The sequence below is a fragment of the Rhincodon typus genome, chromosome 31 (genome assembly GCF_021869965.1).
Source record: "Rhincodon typus isolate 14 chromosome 31, sRhiTyp1.1, whole genome shotgun sequence".
Classification (NCBI taxonomy): domain Eukaryota; kingdom Metazoa; phylum Chordata; class Chondrichthyes; order Orectolobiformes; family Rhincodontidae; genus Rhincodon; species Rhincodon typus.
This window is the reverse complement of record NC_063362.1, coordinates 2,889,006-2,910,976: the sequence shown is the minus strand read 5'-3', so window position 1 is coordinate 2,910,976 and position 21,971 is coordinate 2,889,006. Positions and strand designations below refer to the sequence as shown.

The window sequence follows — 21,971 nt, the reverse complement described above, 5'->3', positions numbered from 1 at the left end:
CGCGACCAGCCTCGGGCGGGTTAGGGGTGGGGTTAGGGTTAGGGGGGGGGGGGGGGGGGGGGGGGGGGGGGGGGGTGGAAAAAAGGCCAACTGCATTAGAGACACTTCACGACCCTGCTCCAACAGCCCCTTCCCAGCCCTGCAGCCTCTCCCAGCTGGAAATGCATGGAAGCACCATTGCCTGCCATACACCATCCTGACCGGGGAATAGATCATCGTTCCTTTCCTGGGTCAAAATCCTGGTCCTCCCTCCCTCACAGCACTGGGCGGGGGAGCATAGGCACATCACAGTGGTTCAAGGCAGCAGCTCCTCTCTGGGGCAATCAACTCCGTCACCATTGGCAATGCTCACAGCGCTGGAACAAACAGAAAGCATCTCTGTTCCTGCCTCAGCTCCTCATCCACAACAGACTCCTGACAGGACTGATCCTTCACTTTCTGGGCCATCCTTACCTTTCAATCATCAGAGACTATCCAAAATCCCTGCTGGCCTTATCCTCTCTCCCAGGTCCTGTTCACCTCTAGCCCCTTTACACAAGAAAGGGGAGTAGGCCATTCAGTCCCTTGAACCTAATCTACCATTAAATAAGGTCATGGCTGATCACCTGCATCAACCACAGTTTCGTGGCCGCTCCCCTCTCTCTATCGATTCCCTTTGTGCCCAAATATCTCCTGATCATAACTGCAACCCTGCTCAATGGTTCAGCATCCACCAATCCCTGCTCTGATGATCTCCAAAGAATCACAAACCTCTGAGTGAACAGATTTCTCCTTAACTGGGAAGAAATTCTGACCCCCTAATTTATCGCTCATCAAGATTTTTAGACAGTTGGTCTTATTTCCAGGTAGGAAATTTTCAACATCCAGTTTGCCCTGAGGTGAATAATCATTTTGCCATCTGGGATGTGTTGTCATTCACTAACTCAAACACCCAACATCCCCTGCTATACGGGAACATCTTGTTATAAATTTTTGTCTTATTTTTCAAACCCGAATCGGAGGCTGATTTTTCAAACACATCTTCAATAATCAATTCTGTGCTTCACAGACTTCAATCTTACCATCTCCTTGGACAGATGTTATCAGGCGGCCATTCAGAAACAAATCAACATTGGAGAGATAGGATGAAGGACCACGGTCAATCACAACCTCATTCAGGACCTGAGCAGTTGGACAGCGAGAAAAACAGGCTCATTTTCCAGAAATTATTAATTAATATGTTGCGGAGATTGGAGGCAAATACTTTCTGACTGATGCGTATAATTTTATTCTGGGGCTGGAGAGTTAGTTAAAGCTGCACAGAGCTCACAACAACGAATTCCTCAGGTTCAGGGAAGTGAAGAAGTGGCTGGATGAAAGGGTTAGTGACTGTGTCTGTGAGCAACAGAGTGAGTGCAAGTGAGTGACGTGTGTAGGATACGGGTTTCGGGTGTGTGAGGTGAGTGTGCATGGTGTGCACACGTGTCTGCGGGGGGGGGTGTGTGTGGAACAGTGTGTGTGCACGGTCGGGAGTGTCTGTGGGTGGAAACGGACCTCCGAGCGGCCAGCTTGACGATGGTGTCTGATCTGCAAAGTGCTGGGGGCAGTTTGTGGGACCTGCCCTATGAGATGAAGGGAAATGAAGTGAGGAGGAGAAAGCCCCAGTGATCAAAGACCACAATCCCACAGCAGCAACATTCAGCATGTTTCTGGCAGCTGGTAAACTGATGCAATACATGTGCAAAGAACATTTTCAACTTCTGATTGACAGGACATTACAGCAAAGGCTTTGGTAGAAACAAAGGCTCCCAGGTTGAAACACTGCCCAAAACCACAGAACACCATTCGAATCAGAGCGCTGCCATCACAGACTCCATCCAGCTTCCCCTATTGCACAGCCAACTGAGAAACACAGAATGCTTCACTAGCAAACCCTCTGGGACAGCTCAGGACTCATCGTCCAAACTCACTGGAGCAAACTCCAGGTGATGGGAGAAACGACCAAGGGAAGAACTGGGGAAAACCCAGGTTCAAACTCAAACCTGACACCAGCAGCTTCCAGCTATTGCCTCATCCAAACCTTCCGCTGGGGAATCTTTTGTGAATTGAATTTGATTATACAAGCGGGAGAATTTTAAATCTTGCCCTTTAATTTTGGGACTGTGCGGAGATGTTAATGGCTTAATTTTATCGGTCATCACAATTTCAACAGAAGAAGGTGCTTCTATCCAATGGGAAATGTACCCAATGGGGATGCGAGAGGCTGGAGGTTACTTAACCTCCTTAGACCCCACCCTGGTCAGTCATAAGGGAAGCAGCAGGCGTGTACTGCCAAGCCTTCAGCTGTGGAACAAGTCAATCTGGATTACTTTTATGATTCAATTCTGAAATTCCTTTGATTCTCAGGACAAAGCCTCCAAATGTAATAACTTAGTTAAAAAAAGAATCAAATCTGCATTCACGACTCTGACATCTTCATGTGGTGGCTGCTTTAGTCCTGATTCGTGACAATGTGAAGGTGCTGGTGTTGGTTGGGGGGATAAGGTCAGAAGTCACATGACACCAGGTTATAGTCCAACAGGTTTATTTGAAATCACAAGCTTTTGGAGCCTCGCTCCTTCATCAGGTGGAGTCTTCACCTAATGACTTCCAATAAACTTGTTAGACTATAAGCTGGTGTTGTGTGACTTCTGACCTAATTCATCACACAATACAACATCCGCTTTCTACTCCAGCCGGGATCAACCTCACCTGATACTGCATTGCTCGTTTTCCTAACTCATTGTCCCCGTGCTTGGTCACTATCAGTCTGTTCTCCTCCACAGTGTGCTCCTGGCAGCCTCTCTTTTCCCAGTTTTCCTTCACCACTTTGACCTTGAGGCGGCTTCGCAGGATAATGGCAACATTCCCTGGCAAAGGATTCACACGTTGAGAAATTGTTCACATTTTTCCAACTACCAAACAGCACAAAAGCCTACTGGGCAGTTTGATTTAATCAGTGACTTAGTAAAGTTCAAATCTGATTTGACTACGTGACAAAGCCGAGCACCAACGTTTAGAAATACAAATTTGATAAAGTATTTCAGTACATACACAGCTAAATCATTACAATACATCCAATCTCAACTGCAGAGAAGAATCATTAACAGTTATGTCAACAGTTTTGGCTTTTAAGTCGTGTGTTCATTAATCTTTCACTAGTATCTCACTCCCTCTACTCAATGTCTGAAACAAGTCTCAGAGTCAGAATAAAATACTGTTCTATTATTAGAAATATTATGGGCATGATTACTTAAAGTTCCAGTTTCGTCTCAGCACACTGTTGATAGGAACCGTGAGCACAATTCTCATGGTTTCTTCATTTGCAGAAACCTGTGGGTTAAATTGCTGCTTTGGAACATTCTGCTAAGTGCCTATTAATTTACATTCCTTCCTTGAACAAAATTACACTGATTTCAAGAATTGGGCATTGGGTCATTGCTCTCCAATAAAGGGGAGCAAAGCACTTCTGCCCTGATTACTTATCTGGAGAGAGAGTTACAAAGATCACAACAGGTTGATTCACAATCACCAAAGGAATTTAACCAGCTGAGGTTTGCTGAGGACTTACTACACTTTAGAAACACCACATCTCACCAATTTGCAACATCTGCCTGACCATCTCCTGATCGGACGTGCTTCATAACCCTCCCACACAAAGCACTTTGGAATGTTTTGTTTCACTGGAGGCACTACAAAAATGCATCAAGTTGCTGTTGGACATGGATGGAGTGAATTCAATTGTATATTCTTAGCAAGAAGTAGGGTGTGGGTCACAGAAGCAGAAATGTAATAGCGCACAGCTCTCAGGGTTACCTGCCTCAAACGTGGCTCACTGTTGAGTTCGGTAGTGCTGCAGTCTGAATTACAGCAAATTAAAACTGATTTTAAGTCTCAGACTAGCTTCATTTACATTACAGACAAGTTCAGAATTTAGGTGATGGATGTATGCATCTCCATAGATTATTTGGATCAACTCATTTTGACTCGAGCTTAATTTCTGAATTGTGTATTTTGCCTCATTTGTGAAACTCAATTCTTTGGATTACAATGAAACTGGAAGGTACCTTCAATTACTTGTGTGACTTGTGACTGATAGGTATCAAAGTTAAATGGCGTCAGGAAACCCAGAGATCCGAGGTGAAATGCCATCACTGGTGGTACACTACCCTGTTTTAAACAAAAAAATACAGCATAAAATGCCCAGTAAACAACAATCTCCTGGGAATAAAGGCATGTTAATGAAAATATTTTCAGACAATGAGTTGCCCAACTGCATACACATTTAATCTGTTGCTATAGCAACACAGTTCAGGAATCTTGCGCTGCTACATATTTACTTAGTTTATCAGCTCCTGCATATTCAGTAAATCAGACAGGGAAGAACTTTCATAAAGGAAGTAGATTATTGAAAACAAGTTCTTCTGTTAAAAACACCGGGGGGCATTATCACATAGAATGATGTTTGTTTCAGGGTATGGAGTGTCCAATCCATCTGCCCATCACTCCAGCCCTTCGCTGTACAGAGAGAAAAATAAATCTAATGGCCTGGATAGTGCAAAGGTAATAGCAATGAATATTACACAAACTGTGTCAAGGGGCGGAAACATTCACTCGGCTGCAAATATCTTATACCTTTTTCGCACATGGATAAATCTCAAATCTGATTTAAGGCTGGTTTGCTAAAATTGAATGGTGCAAATAGCACAATTGTCAAAGTACCGAGTGTAATTCAGCTCCTTTTGGTCGTGCTGCCGAATGTGCTCATGAAGCTATCAAACAATCTACAGTAGTTACAGTAAATAGATAAGTCGGTGTTTGCTGGCATGATACCATGAAACTGATGTGCGAGAGTGAGAGTGCATGAGAGAGTGTGGTGTATGTTGTGGCGTGGTGTGCCCTGGATCTCTGTCTGGGTGCCTGTGTGTAAATAAACATATAAATCCAGAAGCTCCTGTGATTCTTTGCTTCCCCACAATGTCTCTGCTGAAACTCTTCCCACTCCCCAAAAATACCACATGTAAAAAAAAAATCACCATTACAAGAGAAATCCCATATTTTAAAAAAAATTAGGAAAGTATATGACAATTCAGCTTTGCCCCTAAACATGTGTAATATCCAACAGTTTATGGTTTTATTATAAAATGGTAAAGTCAAAAATTCAGTTTTACTTCCTGGCTTGCTGTCTAGGAGAATGCTTCAATATTATTGGTTGTCAACTCTGCTCAATGGCATCAGTGTTGTTGAATGTTATAGATTCCCGGGAATTGGTACAAGATTCAAATTAATACCCGAAACGGGAGGATCCCATCACGGAGATCACAAGATTCCTTTGGGCAGCTTTCTTTTTTTAAAAAGTCAAATGTGAGTCCCAACACTGACCCTGAAATCCATGAAGCTCCTTCTGGGGAGAAACAACCAGATTTACCTGGAATAAGGATGATGCGTAAAGTAAGGTGCCGTCTCCTCCAAGACAAATAATAAAGTCTATTCGATCAGATAAATCGTCATAGCCTGAAAGCAAATTCAATGCATTTCATTATGGATCATTGTCACAGATGACAGAGTAATCATCATTTGTAGCATAGGTTTCCTGCTGATAGGTCAACTCAGTAAAGATCAAACCATGAAGTGATGTGAGCTGTATAATTAATGCCATGATCTGGCAGTGATGGGCCAAAATGAACCCTTCCATTTACCATTCATCCTGGGTGTCTGTTTTATGAATCTGCTGGGAGGAGATCCAACTGTGTTAACGCCCATAACACAGTGTAAAGGCCAAGAACCAGCATACTGATTGCAGAAACCCATTTGTTTTTGTTGACGTGGAAACTGTATGTTCCATTGCAGGTGATGTACGTTCTGGCACCCACACAGAAAGGAACATTTGTATTCTTTTATATCAGGAACATCATAAATCGCTTCTCACACAAAGTTATGTTTTGATGCATAGTGACTGTTAGAAATATACTACAACAAGATACAGGATGGCTTTGCTCCTCTGGTGGCTTTGTTTGTAGGAGGAACAATGATCTGGAACGGGTCCCCTGCTCAACTCAGAATAACGCTCATTCACCATGCCAGAGGGGAGCCTGGAGAAGTACCACATTTAACAGACAATGCTGTGTTCCTTCAGCAGTGCAGCATACTGCAATGCAACTATAGATTATAACCTTTTTAATTCTATTTTTAAAAACATTCATGCATGGCATGAGGGCATTGCTGCTTAGGCCAGAATTTATTGTCCATCCCTGAAAATTAACAATCAACCCAAAGGCTGTGGGTCTGGAGTCACGAATAGGTCAGACTAGGTAAGGATGGCAGATTTTCTTCCCTAAAGGACATAACATACCTGAAGTCTGGTGTAATTATTACGCATTGTACAACTATGGTCAAGTCATATTTTACTTTGCACGTTTTGGGGAAAACAAGAGGAGATGTTTAGATATATTCACAAGGTTGCAAACTTTCGAATCATTCTCCAGCAGAGTGACTATTATGGCTCAGAGGATAGCTCTCTCACAGGAACTGGAAAAGAAAAATCTAAGTTTGCTCTGGGTGTGATACCAAGGGAGTGCTGCATTGTTGGAGATGTTGGATGAGGCATTATAACGAGGCACTGTCTGCTACCTCATGTGCATGCAAGAGATCTTAAGGTACTATATCGAAGAAGAACACTAGTTCTCCCTAGTGCCTGGCCAATAGCTATCCTCAGACAACATCACAAAAACAGATTTTCTGGTTATCACCACATTGTTATTTGTGGGAACATGCTGTGCACAAATTGGTCTTCCTGTTTACTATATTAAGACAGTGACAACATTTCAAAAGATTCCCAAGAGCTACAAAGCACTTTGGCACACCTTGTGGTTATAAAATAATGCTGTATAAATGGCAGTTTTTCTTAGTGACTGACAGATATGTCAGGACGTTCTTAAACATTGCTACCTTATACTCAGTGCTGAAAGGAGGACTCTGATAATATTACTCAATGACAGCGCATGTGAACTTGGACCATGTGTAGCAGTATGAATGTTCAACATCTGATATTCATTTACAAGGCTTCATAACAAATAGAAAGTTTTGTGAGCCTTTCGTAAAGTTTGCTCAGCATGGACAGACAACACATTTAGGGACTGAAGGCCCACACGTGACTTTTAGACAGAATATACAAGCTGTGCGTCCTGTCTAAAAGTACCGTGATCACAATAAAGATCGTAGAAAAGTTATCAAAGATTAAAGTTATCCATGCAGGGGGATTCTAACATCTCTGACAATGCAGCGTCCAGTTGTTTCATAAGGAATCCCGTGGTTTCTGGCTCCACTATACGAGCGCTGTAAGTTTACATGCGAGTCCCTCTGTATCGGAGGGTAAATTTCAGAACAGATCATCTCAGAATAACCTGTGACTGGATTTGAACTGTTTTTGTTCCAGCTTTACTCTTGCAGTTTTGAGTAATATTCTGGGTTAACTCCTTTGGTAACAGTTTTTCTCTGTCACGAAGAGATCTACAACAGCAGCTTTCAGACACTTCTAACCGAAACTGAACAACACATTTCACACGACCTTCTGCCCTAACGCAGGCCAACTGTCGGCCTGACCCCGAGTCAAGCTCTTTGCTGGATTGCCTGTAGCATGTTACAGCTCCTTGGCAACTGGAGCAGCACACAATATTCAAAGCGTGATCACCCTTAGAAAAACGGTCAATTTAATTGGTTGATGCCACTACACCTTTAATTACCCCGCACAGAGGCAATTCTTACAGAACAGGACCAAGATGCTGATGAGTACAATTTGAAAGGGATAACATTTTAAAAAGTTAAAACAGCACATCTTCAAGCAGAGGCTACAGCTCAAAAGAGGAAAAGTCCTCAATTTAGAGCTGATGGGATGCTGCCTGGTGACTGTGGTCAAAGTGCAAAAACAGCATCGAGCTAAACCTTACAGTGGTGGGTGGTCAGGGAAGGAAGCAGCAGAGCTAGGGCAGGAGGGATTGTTCACTGGGCAATAAACTTCCAAAGTAGCAAAGTAGTAAAATGATGCTTTGCAAACAGCAATGCCTTTACCTTCTCTAAAAGTACACAATTTCTTTAGAGGTCCAAAGCTCTCATCATTTGCAATGGTGGGGTCTTCAAGTACTTTTTTTTCTACATAAACAATCATATCTTTCTCCTAAAGATGAATAAAATAGAAACAGCAGATTGAGGATTATATTTTCCTCAGAGTCAGGCCAAAACACGAGGTGACTGAGCAACGCTTGTAGGTGAAGTCCATAACATCACCAACATCAATAACTACTTAAACAAACTGATATATAAATCGAGGATATTCCTGCCATATTGCAGCCTGAACATTTCTTATCACTGGCACACATTACCTCCATGAGGAAGATACAGAGATCCTTAAATGGTTGAAGGAGACGATCATCTTGAATCTTTTTAATGACTAGGATACTCGTCGGAGGCTTACTCCATGTTAGCCGCTGACTGGCTGGATCCTGAATGTGCCTGTAACGAAATGGTGTGGTTTTAGTTAATGCTTTTTAGCTGGAAGCAATTATCAGTTCCAGCTGGGGCAGGTGGGGGTGAAGGGTGGGGGGGTGGAAAGAAGACATTTGATTTAACAAAAGGGGAGGTAAACTGCTGTGATAAATGAGACACGTTTGAACAACAGTTCATCAATTCTGGGTCATTCACTGCATTCATTTCTCCAAACCAGTAACCCAGAACCCCGAATTACCTTCAAACCCTGCACTGGGCAATGGGTCAGAATCTTGGAACTCCCTCCCCAGCAGCACTGTTGTTCTACTTACACTAAAATGGAGTGCAGCTCACTCCCACTTTCTCCAGGACAGTCAGGGAGGGACTGATAAACGCAGGCCCACCCACTGATGCCCATATGCTGTGAGTGAATAAAAAGACTGCAAATCTGCAATGTCTTCACAAATTGGACCTTTCTGTACATAACGGTGTTTTTCTCTCTCCAAACATAACCCTCCCCCACACCCCCATTTCCCTCGCAATTCCTTTGTGCTGATTTTGCCCAAGACCACAGCTGCTATATTCCAAATGCTAATCAATCCCAGGACTATTGTATTACAATGCCATGCAAATTCATATCTCAGGGTACATTTAACGTAAATGGCTGAGAGACAGATGCTGGGTTTCCATTAATCTGGAATGCAGTACGTCAGTGTTCACACAAACAGCATTAATGAGGATATCTACAGGGATGTTGAACAATGTGTCCTAATGAGAAACAGGGTGGCACAGTGGCAATGTCCTTACCTTTGGACCAGAAGGTCCGGGTTCAAGTCTCAAATGCTCCAGAGGCACGTAATAATGTTTCTGAACAGATTGATTAAAATTATCTACGACTTGCCCCAAGACTACACGCCTTCAGGTTCCACACGATTCTGAGTTTTAACACAATTTCACTTACCCTACACCATCTATAATCATACTGGTTGATATAGACTGAATACCCCAAAAATAGCTGGCACCAAATATTAAGGTCTGAGTGTTGGGATTGCTGAAACTTGAATACAATCACCAGAAACATTTAATAGAATTAATGTATTGTTATCGAACATCTCTCCAAGAACAGGTGCACATTTCTGCTCCAGGGGCTGGTCACTTGTCGTAATGCTCCCAGTTACACAATATGTTGTTTTACAAGGACTCAGTTATCACACAATGCAATGGCAAGCACCAAGTCTTCACGAAGAAAGCTGCAGTTGAATTCAGTGTTGAATTATTCCCTTCTCAGGGAACTTTGCACATTAGAAAACACAGCCTCAGAGCAGACCTGTTTTAGGGCTAAGCAAATTGGAATTTGCTCAGTATTTTCAAGCTGCAGCTGAGAATCTCGCTATAATTTGAAAGGTTGCTGCTATTGAGGTAAAACAAAGGGACATGGCTTTCAGGATGACGTCCACCGATGATGGACGCAAGGCAGAGAGCAAAGCCAAAAGACATCTTTCAGTTAAGCGGCTTCTTTTCATCAATAGATCAGAACCAAAACTCCGCGCCCTCATTAAACAATGGAAAACATAGCTGCTGATACAAGATAGAACTGGGACACCCAGATTTAGTCCAACAAGATCAAAAAAAGGGTTTTTTTTTTTTTATTTAAAAGAAAGATTAAAGTTTGTGGCAAAGTACCAGAACAATCACAACTGTGTATGTATCAAACATCTCTCTCTAAACACTCCTCCTGCACAGGAATCAAAAGCTGAATATCAACTTCCTGTTCCTTGCTTGTATTATGGGTCAGCTCCTCTTAAAACCAGATACTGACTGATATTTGGTGCCATGTTTGCCTTATTCATGCAGCAGCATAAGACGTCAACTTTTATGAAAACTGCATTTGTGAATGCCTCTGGCTGTATTGGTCAGCGAGGCTAGTCATGTTGAAAACCAATTTGCCAACGGATGCAAGAACTGCAAAGTCACAGGCAGTGTTCCTTCTCAGTGACAGAAACTATTTTGATCAAATCTAAGTTGGTAAACATCCCACTCATCATACAGCTTTCACGTTGGGCAGGCAGTGGCTTGGAAGACATTGTAAACCAGTCCCAATGAACAAAGTGCAAACATTTCAGCCAAAAGACGGAACCCCTGACAACACGGCACTCCCTTCGCCCAAGGTTTGATTGCCATGTGTTTATCAAACTGATGGTATTTCATAGGCTTGGTCAGAGCAGTTCCTTTTGTGGAGACTGTGGGAGAAAGGTCAGCTGTGACTTTGCAGTTGTGGAGAAATGGACAAGAGAACAAACTAAAGACACAAAAGGTGCAGAAGCAGGATCAGGTCACCCTGAATAACTGGAAGAGCAGAGTAACGGGAAATTGTATCTGACTGAACACAGCAGCACAATTTCTCTCTGCACACATGCTGCCTGAGGTACTGAGTGTTTCCTGCACCATTTTTATTCTGGATCTCCAGCTTTAATAACTGACAACTCTACTCTCTTGCTTTTAAAGCTTGTGTTACAGGTGGCTAAGAGCTCAAGATTAGGTTCAGACGAAATAGCACGACGATAGAATGTTTGGATGTGTTGATCCAATTTTCATATCCATTTTTACAGCAGCAAATGTACAGTTCACTCGGTTCGCTATTGGCGACTGACATGTTGGATCATCAAAACTCAAGGGTTAAGTCTAAGTGTCCTGCCTGCCAATTTTAATATCACATAACTACTTTTAACAACACTTGACATGTTTATGGTCATAGAAGAAAGATTATAGACAAATAAATCAAATGTTGTCCGAAGGTCTCAGCTACTTAAGAGAAGTAGACGGAATAGAAAGATCCCAGACTTGACCCACTATCTCACTGCTACTACTTCTACAATTGGCATGATTGTCCCCGATCTAGTTGGCCATAGTCCCTGAGTCATTGGCAGTTCTCCTTGTGCCAGAGATCCAAAAATTACAACCATTCAATCTGTGATGTTCCCAAACAAACACATTCCAAAAATCCAGACACAAGTTCCCAAAATTCTGACTGCATTCCAAGATTGTTCCTTGTTAAAAACCTGTCCCAGGTCAAACAGGAACGTGCTGCTAGAAGGAGAGCCTGTTTGTTGCCAACAATCCTTTCTAGGATGTGGGCATCGCTGGCTGGGTGCCAGGGTCAGTTCAGAGGGCAGGAGAGAGTCAACAACAATCCTGTGGGTCCAGAGTCAGATGTAAATCAGACGTAAAAACAAATACAGCAGATGCTGGGAATCTGAACCAAACACAGAATGCTGGAGAAACTCAGCAGGTCTGCAGCATCTGTGGAGACACACGGAAAGAGAATTATTATTTCGCGTCTTGAAATATTAACTCTGTTTCTCTCTCCATAGAAGCTGCCAGATCTGCTGAGTTTCTCCGGCATTCTCAATGTTTCTTATGATTTTGCATCAGGAGTAGTTCACTCAGCCCCTCAAACGTATTCTCCCATTCAATAAGATCATGACAGATCTGATTGTAACCTCAAATCCACATTCCTGTCCACAGCCTTTCACCCACTTAACCTCTGCCTTAAAAAGCAATCTGCTTCCCCACCCTTTCAGGGAGGGAGTTCTAAAGACTGTCAATCCTCAGAGAAAAGGTTTTGCCAAGTCTCCATTTTAAATGAACAGCCTCTCAGTTTTAAAATTGATCCCTAGTTCTAGATTGTCCCACACAGGAAGCTTCTTCTTCACATCCACCTGCTCAAGATCCTGAGTGTTTTATATTAATTAAGTCACTTCCTGCTTTTTTAAATTCCCGTGGATACAAGCCCAGCTTTTCCTCATTAGACAATCCTCTCATTCCAGGTATTCTTCTTGATGTGGAGGCACCGCTGTTGGACTGGGGTGGACAAGGTCAGAAGTCACACGACACCAGGTTATAGTCCAACAGGTTTGTTTGAAAACACAAGCTTTCAAAGCGCTGCTCCTTCACCAGGTGAAGTTGTGTTCTGGTAAACCTCCCCTGAACTGCCTCAAAATGCTCTAATATCTTTTCTTAAAGAGGGCACCCAATACTTTGCACAGTACGCCAGGTGCGAGCAATTTAAAAAGGGACTTGAGGGGCACCTTTTTCACACAGGGCGTGGTGCGTGTATGGAATGAGGATATGGCGTGTATGCCAGAGGAAGTGGTGGAGGCTGGTACAATTACAACATTTAAAAGGCACCTGGATGGGTACATGAATAGGAAGGGTTTAGAAGGATATGGGCCTAATGCTGGCAAATGGGACTAGATTAATTTAGGTGGTCAGGTTGGACCAAAGGGTCCGTTTCCATGCTGTACAGCCCTATGGTTCTGTGACTCTATGACCAGAGGCCTGTATATCTGAAGCATTACGGTTGTACACCTATTCCCTTGCAATAAATGATAACACTCCATTAGCTTTTCTAATTACTTGCTGTACATGCATTCTACCTTTCTGCGATTAATACATAAGGACATTAGCCTCTGACAGTGCAGCACTCCCTCAGGATCAAACCCACAACCATCTGACCCACAAGCAAGAACATGACCTTGAGTCACAGTTGACACCAGTAAGCACAGAGTTAAACTTCCCTTGCTAATGTATACCTCTTTAAGATGATGATCTTCTGTAGATGTTGCAACTAAATTAATGCTGGAATTTATAGGCTTGGGTAAACAAATGAAACATTGATTTATACGTTTTGAAAAGTTACATCTAATGCAATTGAACTTTTGGCAACCCTTTTGAGAACCAATGCATTGTGCAAAGAGAGTTCAGATTAATGCAATAGAGCCAAATATATCCAGTACAAGAGGGTGCAGAGTCTGCTGCCCTTCCCCGATACGGAAAACGGATTATCTTGCACTGGGTCTGCTATCATGCATCACCAAGGGGTTAATTGAAATGCCGAACTCATCCTAAATGTGACCTCTGCAGCCTCCTTAGCACAACACTACACAGAGTCCCGCAGAGAAAACAGGAGCAGGAATAGGCCATTCGGCCCTTCGAGCCTCCTTCAATGTGATCGTTTAAACTCAGCCCCCTATTCCTGCTTTCTCCCTGAGTCTTACAGAAATTATACACATTTGTTGTCCTGTTTGAAACAAAACCAACAGATTTCTGATTGCTTTTTAGTTGCAAATAAAATCGAGGAGAGAGAAGATTTGGACAAGTTCATACCAACCAGCAAGTCATCACAAAAACACGTTCTGAACAAGACTAACAGGGGAACTTTCTGACTGCTACAGCAGACACACTGGGACTGTATCATTCTTTCACAAAACAAGGAGCTGCGGATACTGGAAGTCTGAAACAAAAAAAATGCTGGAGAAACTCAGTAGATCTGGCAGTATCTGTGCAGAGAGAAACAGTGTTAATGTTTCAGGACCTTTCCTCAGAAATTCTGAAGTTCACATGGGACTTGAAACATTCATGTGGTTTTCTCCCCACAGATGCTGCCAGTTTCTTCCGTGGTTTCTCCAGCAATTTGTTGGTGTTTCTGGATCATTCTTTGATAGAGACATTTTTAGCAGTGACTTGACAGACGAAGAAAAGTACCTTCTCTCCATCACCACTCAACTGCAATTTAGCAGGAGCCTGCCTCCTGGGTTCTGCAGTATCCAAGAGTTTCTCCCAGTCACATCTTTCTGAGCAGCAACTGTTCACTCACCCACTTGTGCTGGTGACCTCCATTATCCATCAGCTGTGCTGAAGGTTTCAAAGCCCTTTAAGATTGTGGTCTCCCATACCTTCCTGACAAACCATCCTTCCTTTTAGCTGCAAGCTATTTTTGATCATTCAACTTATACCTGGTCTAGTGCCAGTGAGTTCAAAATGACATTTTCCAACAAGTTGTGGGGAGCCTTACTTATTCAAACTCTTCACCCAATGGAGAACGTGAAACTTTAAAAGGAAAGCCAAAACTTAGATGGAGAACAGGAAGGGCGCGTCTGAAAAACACAGACTGCGGCAGTGGGAAGTGACTGAGCTCTGTGATGCTACCTCCCTTTCTGCAATTCCTTATTGATAGCTGCTGTTTCCCTTTTAAACTTAATGTAATATTTCTCAAATTGACCGACATTACTCAATTTGAAACCATTGCATTTTCTGCTCTTGTACATCTATGGCTCTGTACAATCAGAAACAAAAATAGAAATTGCTGGAAAATCTCAGCAGGTCTGGCAGCACCTGTGGAGAGAATTCAGAGTTTACATTTCGGGTCCGGTGACCCTCCTTCAGAACCGTAGTTCTCCATTGGACCCAGTGTAAACTCTGATTTCTCTCCACAGATGCTATCAGACCTGCTGAGATTTTCCAGCAATTTCTGTTTTTGTTTCTGATTTCCTATATACACAGTTCTTTCGGTTTTTTTGTTCTGCACAATGTTGTACTCAGCTTCTAAACAAACAAAGTGATTATGGAATCAGTAATTAAGTGCAAGAAGGCATTTGGTTCTGTAAACCAGCTCTGCTTGTACATACACTGATCCCATTCCCCTTTATATTCATTTTCACAAATAATCTTTCAATTCTTAAACTACATCACAAGCTATTTCCATGTTCTAATAATCCTATATGAAATAAAAATTTTAACTCTCCCTTCCTAGTCATCCGACAACACCATTTCCCACGATAGCTATTTACCAATGAACGATAAATACTTTTACACTATTTGGACTCAACATCTTGCAGATTCGATTAGATTGTCCCTTAATTGTTTGGTGAAAAATTCCAATTTTTTAGGTTTTGGATGCAAGTACAACATTCCCTTCCTGCTATAGGTTTTTTTTTTAAAAAAATAATCTTGAACCTTTTCAATGGCTCCACCATAGTTTCTGGGATGGACTGCTCAGTGATGGCCTCATGAATGTAGATTCTGAATATCCGATGTATTCAATACTCATTTGTGAAAAACCCTTTTCATTGTCTTGTCTATCAGCCCTGCACAGTTACACAAGACCTAATCTGATCGCAAACATCTCTCTGCTGCTCCTGTGCCAAAATGTAGTGAATTATGTCCCATTTCCACCACGAGGAAGGGTATTTTCACCTAACGCATCTTTGCTAGGATTTAAATTCACATGAGCCTGCTGCCCCCATTTCCTTGGATCCACTTCTCTCTCACGTATTTATGAGAAGGCCAGTGACATGTTTCCAATTAACCACTCCATTTGGCAGTGCGTCCAACATCCTCACTTTGTACAAATAAATGACTCCTAATGTCATTATATTTTACACCGACTCTCCCCTGTTCACAACTCACTGACAAGTGGAAGTCATTTCTCCATGTTCACCTCACTGAACCCAATTCAGATTTTTAAAGACATGAATTGTTTTTTGCTTAATTTCACACACGACATGGGTGTTGTTTGCTAGAACAGCATTTATTATCCATCACTAATCGCCTTGGAGCAGGCAGTATCAGCGGTCTTCTAGAACATTCCATATCCTGCAGGTTGATCCATATTTTGGTCCAGCACCAGTAAGGAAATAACTAAGTGTCAGGTCTCCTCTTGATTTTACCAAAAAGAGACAGAGTTTCCTCAAAATTTCCTGATCGATGAATCCTCAAAAAACCCATTTTCTCCACTGTTGGTAAATCCTTTTTGTAACAATGACAACCCGAATTGCATACAACTGAGAGTACTCAAAGGTCCAATCAAATTTTAACATAAATGTAATATTTCTATTCAATAAACTGATAATTTTGCTTGCACTTTTTCCGGCCTATGTCCTCACTTGCCTGGATGAGTGCAGCTCCAACAACACTCAGGAAGCTCGACACCATCCAGGACAAAGCAGCCGACGCTCAGTACACACAGTGCTGCTACTGCAGAAATTCACCAAAGATCCTCAGGTAGTACCTTCCAAACCCACAAACGCTTCCATCGAGAACAACAACACTCAAGAAGCTCAAAACCATCCGGGATAAAGTAGCCCCCGGCTTGAGCTGAGTTGAGGAAGAGCTTCTTCACCCAAAGGGTTATGAATCTGTGGAACTCCCTGCCCAGTGAAGCAGTTGGAGGCTGCCTCGTTGAATGCCTTTAAGGCAAATATCGAATTTTGAATAGTAAAGGAATTAATGGTAATGGTGAGCGGGCGAGTAAGTGGAGCTGAGTCCATGAAAAGATCAGCCATGATCTTATTGAATGGTGCAGCAGGCTCAAGAGGCCACATGGTCTACTCCTGCCCCTATTTCTTACGCTCTTTCGACAAGGGCAGCAGATACATGGGAACACCACCCCCCGAAAGTTCCATTCACCATCCCGATTTGGAAATATATCGCCGTTCCTTCACTGCCATTGGGTCAGAATGCTGGAATTCCCTCCCTGAGGGAATTGTGGGAGCCCCTACCCTACATGGACTGCAGCTGTTTACAGGGCAGCTCGCCGCCGCCTTCTCCAGAGCACTAACCGATGGGAAGTAAATGCCAACGCAGACAGCAGAGCCAACACCCTGCAAAAAATTACAAATAAATCAACCGCCGTGGGATATTCTAATAGTATCTGATGTCATCTTATGTCATTGCCTTCGTCAACTCCACATAAACTACATCTGTTGCATTACCTTTAGCTTTTATTTCTTCACAGATGTCAGAAGGTTGACCGAATGTGACCTTCACATATGTGCCAACTACATTTTGGTTACAGCCTCTGTTAATGGCCTTTTATTAATGATAATTCAGCAAAGACTTTAGAATCTTTCTTGTCATAGTTGATTGGGTTGCAGCTCCTGGAGTTAGCTCGATCACCATTGTGTGTTACATTTGCTGTTTTTAAGGCAAAGATAGATAGATAGATTTTTGAGCCATGAAGGAATTAAGGGTTATGGTGAGCAGGCGGGTAAATGGAGCTGAGTCCATGAAAAGATCAGCCATGACCTTGTTGAATGGCAGAGCAGGTTCGAGGGGCCAGATGGCCTACTCCTGTTATTTGTTATGTTCTTATAACCAGTCCTCCAGTGCTATTTCCTACCCTTCGCTGCATTTTAATACTTGGATGTTAGCGACTCTAAAATTTCCTACCCAGTTTCTTTGAACATCTGTGGTTGTAATCCATTTATCCAGATCCCGGCTCTGTCTTCCTCAAGTTTGCCTAGTTTCTCCTTCCTGTCCATTTTAACTGTTGGAATACTTATCTCGTTTTTCTTCCTGATGTTATTTCCTCTCTGGTACCCTCTGCAGTGAAAACTGAGGCAAAATAACTATCCATTAACCTCCAGGTTTTAGATATCCTCCAATGATTTTTTCCCCTAAAATCCACGTGGAATTTCATTGGTCCAACACTGCAGATTCCAATCTTTTGATCATAATTCCGTCTCTGGGTGAGTGAGAAAATATAGTGAGATGATTGTTAAGCAGTAAAATTGAAGACTAAACTTCAGTTAATATCAACTTCACCATTAAATATCTACAAATCACAACCACAGCGATTCAGCACAGAGAGCACGACATCTCTCTGGTCCGGACACTAAACCCAAAATAAACTTTCCTGATTTGCCAAGGAGAACTTTTATTGCTCGTTCCCCAAATTGGGGTATCCAGACTTTTGCTGATTTTTGGCCGAGCCACTGACTGTACTGGACCAGTATGAGAGACCAGACCAAGGCACCAGTACAGCTCACTGATGTGACATTGCAACATGCAGACTCCTGCCACTTGACATTTCAGACACCAGGTGCCTTTTCCTACTTGGGACCAGAAGGCAACGGCTGGGCCACGAACATATGGACGGCAAAAGACAGCGTTGTGCTATTAGGCATCAGCTGTGGCTCTGTGGTTAGCATCTCCTCTCCTCTGGCTTAGGAAGTCCCAGGTTCAAATCCCACTCCAGACAGCTGAGTATGGCTGACACTCCACTACAGTATTGAGAGAAGCAGGGCACAGGATGGGTTTTCCTCCCCATGGGCTCCTCTTGAGAGGTGTATTTTTTTTAAAAAAACTTTGAGGACAACGTTTTGATTCTCACCAATTCTTTTATTAGGGGGTGCAATCATGCTGTGACATGAACTCCCCTACTCGTGAGGTATTCGGAGCAGAATTAGAAGAATTCATCAATATCCTCAATAACTATCAACTGCCCATTAAACAAAAAGCCACAACTGATATAAAAGTGAGCCACAAAAGTTTTTTGTTTCAAAAGGACTAGCACAGAATTCTCCATACAAGCCATCACTCCAACATGCCGTCTGCAGACTGTTGAGAACATAGCTCATGTGTTTCCATCATTCATGCACAAAGCTGGAAACCAAGCACCTGTTAAAGTACTGCCCGTTTACTGCATCTCAGATTTCCATTTTAGAATTCACAGTGTTTATTGTAATAGCATCCACTACATCCTTCCCCATAGTGTAGCTCCTGATCATAAACAGCCTTAAGTTAGAGACTCCATATTTGTTTGGAATAGTTTCAGGACATGCGATCACCTGCTTAGCTAAGTACTTCTTTCTTGACAGGTTTGAAACAGTTCTCCCTTCTTTGCAGACACCCTCTCTCTTCCCCCACACCTGTGACCCAATGGGCAAATAGTTGTCCTTTAGGGTGGGGGTGGGGGGTGTCAAGAGGTGACTCTCCAGTGTCCCTCCTGACATCAGTAAAATGCGGTTCCCCCCATCCCACCTCACTCACTCACACACACACACACACACACACACACACACACACACACACACAGCCCCACTCAATGTCAGCATTGATTTACCCTGCAGCTTGCTGCTCCTCCAATCATAGGCTGCTTCTATCCTGCTTTTGTTACTGATTGGTAAACCAGCTGCCAGGTGATTGGAGGAGGAGCTACTCACCATTTCCTTCCATTCCACTTTTCCCTGATTGGTCTCCCCGCGAATGACTGGGTTTCCCTGGTGATTCCCATGTACTGAGAGGGCAGGACTGCCCACCTTCCCAGGTCAACATAAAAGATCCTGGGGAACTATTGTGAAGGGGAGCAGGGGAATCTCCCCAGTGTCCAGGGAAATATTTCTTCCCTAATTAATATCACACAAAATGATGATCAGATCATTATCTAATTGCTGCTTGTAGGATCTTGCTGTGCACAGTGAATGCATTTCGTGCATGTCAGTGATGACACATGGTGCTTCATTTGCTGCAAGGCACTTGGGCATGTCCCATGATTGTGAAAAGTGCTACATAAATGCAGGACTTTGTTATTTTTTGGATCCCAGTTGCCATTGACCTGGGTGACCCCATTAATCTCAGCAGACTCCTCTCTAAACGACAGAAAGCACAGTCACTTCCTGCAGCATCGGGAAATGCAGCATCGGGAAAGAGACAAGCAGTGAGTTTGCAAGCACGCCCCTCTCTGTGATCAGTACTGACAACGATCACTGGAGAATCTCAGCAGGTCTGGCAGCATCTCTTCTATTCCGCTTCTGAGCGAGTCCAAATACATCACGAGTAGGGGAGTTCATGTTACAGCATGACTGCACCCTCTAATGAAAGGGGTTCGTGAGGAGTTAGCATTTCGGGTCCAGTGACCCTTCCTCAGACAATGATAGATGATCCACAGAAAGCCAGCACCTGGGGACATTCGAGCACAGAGCAAGGCACCAGGACTGGCAAGGAATACTCTTGGTTGACCTAAATCCACCAATCAGGCTGTAGAGGTAGCAGGAACTGCCGATGCTGGAGAATCTGAGATAACGAGGTGTAGAGCTGGATGAACACAGCAGGCCAAGCAGCATCAGAGGAGCAGGAAACCTGACATTTCGGGCCTAGACACTTCTTCAGAAGTGTATAAGTTTGTTTTTAAACTTTAGGGCTGGAGTTTTAAAGGAAATGAAAGAGAAATAAAACAAATTTGCATTGATATAGCACCTTTACATCCTAAGGATGTTGCAAAGCATTTCACAGCAAACACACAATCTTAGTGTTTAGCTCCTGTTATAATTTGTGGAGATGTATGGATAATTCATTCATAGCAAAATTGACCAAAAACATAATGAGGTAAACAGCCTAATAATCTGTTTGCGCTGACCCTCCGACAGCACGGCGCTCCTGGATCCAGAGGTGAAAAGGACACTTGACAGTAAAGTACAATGCAGTTCAGGTTCATTAATATTGTACACAGCAATGAGGTTTCTCACCACATTTACAATACCAGCAGCAATACCCACCATCAGGAGCAGGGGCAGCAGATACATGCAAACTGTATCTGAAAGCTCCCCTCCAAGCCATCCATCAGCTTTACTACAAAATATATCACTGCTTCCCCAGTGTCACTGGGTCCAAATCCTGGAACTCCCTCCCAAACTACGTCCTGGCTGTTCCCGAACTCTGTGCAGTGGTTGAAGGCACCAGCTCACATATTATGCACATTCACATCATGAAAACATGCTGAAAATCTCTACCCTTACAAATCTAAAACCTCACTTCAAACTGCGGGCTGCTTGCTTTGCTGCGGATGTGGCTGATAAGTGAGGAAGATGCCAAGTGTGTGGCTCAGTCAGTAGGCACGACGTCACCTGAAGGGGGAAGTGAGGCAAAAACCAAGGAACTGCATGATCAAGACATTAAGGAACAACTGCACAGGTGAGCCAAATTGGGCCTGTATGTAAATTAAACAGGGAGAGCAGCCATTGCTGATCTGGGTGAACAAAGCAGCAAATATTGTTCTTGTAACCGATTGTGAATGGTCTTGAGTATTCGATGCAGCAAGACTGCAAACGCTCTCTTTGTACTGCCTGTGGGATCGCCTGACTGGGATGGAAAGTCAGTTTGTGCATGTAGCAGCAAAAGGTTTGTTCGATCTTTGTAAAGTTAAGTTTTGTTACTGTTTCAGTCCAAGATATGATAACCAACACCTTCTCAAGCACAAGAACTGCGAACCCAGCAACACTCACATCCCGGGGAGAAATAACTAAGGTGCTGGAAGTGTTGAGCGGACAAGGGAGTCACGGAGAGAGTGGTCCCTCTGGAAGGCAGATAAGGGTAGGGAGGGAAAGATGTCTTTGGTGGTGGGGTCGGATTGCAGATGGCGGAAGTGTCGGAGGATGATGCGTTGGATCCGGAGGTTGGTGGGGTGGTACGTGAGGACAAGGGGAATTCTTTTTTGGTTGTTATTGCGGGGACGGGGTGTGAGGGATGAGTTGCGGGAAATGTGGGAGACACGGTTGAGGGCGTTCTCGACCACTGAGGGGGGGGAAGTTGCGGTCCTTAAAAAACAAGCCTCATCCTGGGAGCAGATGCGGCGGAGGCGAAGGAATTGGGAATAGGGGATTTCACAAGCTTCAAAATCTCCCCTCCCCCTACCGCATCCCAAAACCAGCCCAGTTCGTCCCCGCTTCCCTAACCTGTTCTTCCTCCCACCTATCCCCTCCTCCCACCTCAAGCCACACCCCCATCTCCTACCTACTAACCTCATCCTGCCCCCTTGACCTGTCCGTCCTCCCTGGACTGACCTATCCCCTCCCTAACTCCCCACCTATACTCACCTTTACTGGCTCCATCCCTGCCTCTTCGACCTGTCTGTT

The 21,971-nt window shown here is 43.5% G+C and overlaps 1 protein-coding gene across 8 annotated transcripts in view; it reads right to left on the bottom strand.

The window, feature by feature from the left end:
• The window catches only part of LOC109912937 (NAD kinase), a 126,192-nt gene that overhangs the window by 26,088 nt on the left and 78,133 nt on the right, over window positions 1–21,971 (bottom strand). For 7 of the 8 annotated variants that reach the window (XM_048614941.1, XM_048614939.1, XM_048614938.1 and 4 more), the window contains 6 exons: window positions 8,397–8,526; window positions 8,086–8,191; window positions 5,447–5,532; window positions 4,086–4,188; window positions 2,731–2,888; window positions 1,062–1,161 (listed from right to left, as the gene is read on the bottom strand). In XM_048614941.1, the coding sequence (XP_048470898.1) occupies window positions 1,062–1,161; window positions 2,731–2,888; window positions 4,086–4,188; window positions 5,447–5,532; window positions 8,086–8,191; window positions 8,397–8,526 (683 nt within the window). Of the gene's footprint in view, window positions 1–1,061; window positions 1,162–2,730; window positions 2,889–4,085; window positions 4,189–5,446; window positions 5,533–8,085; window positions 8,192–8,396; window positions 8,527–17,508; window positions 17,804–21,971 lie in introns of all 8 variants that reach the window. The other variant, XM_048614944.1, reaches the window with a different exon arrangement.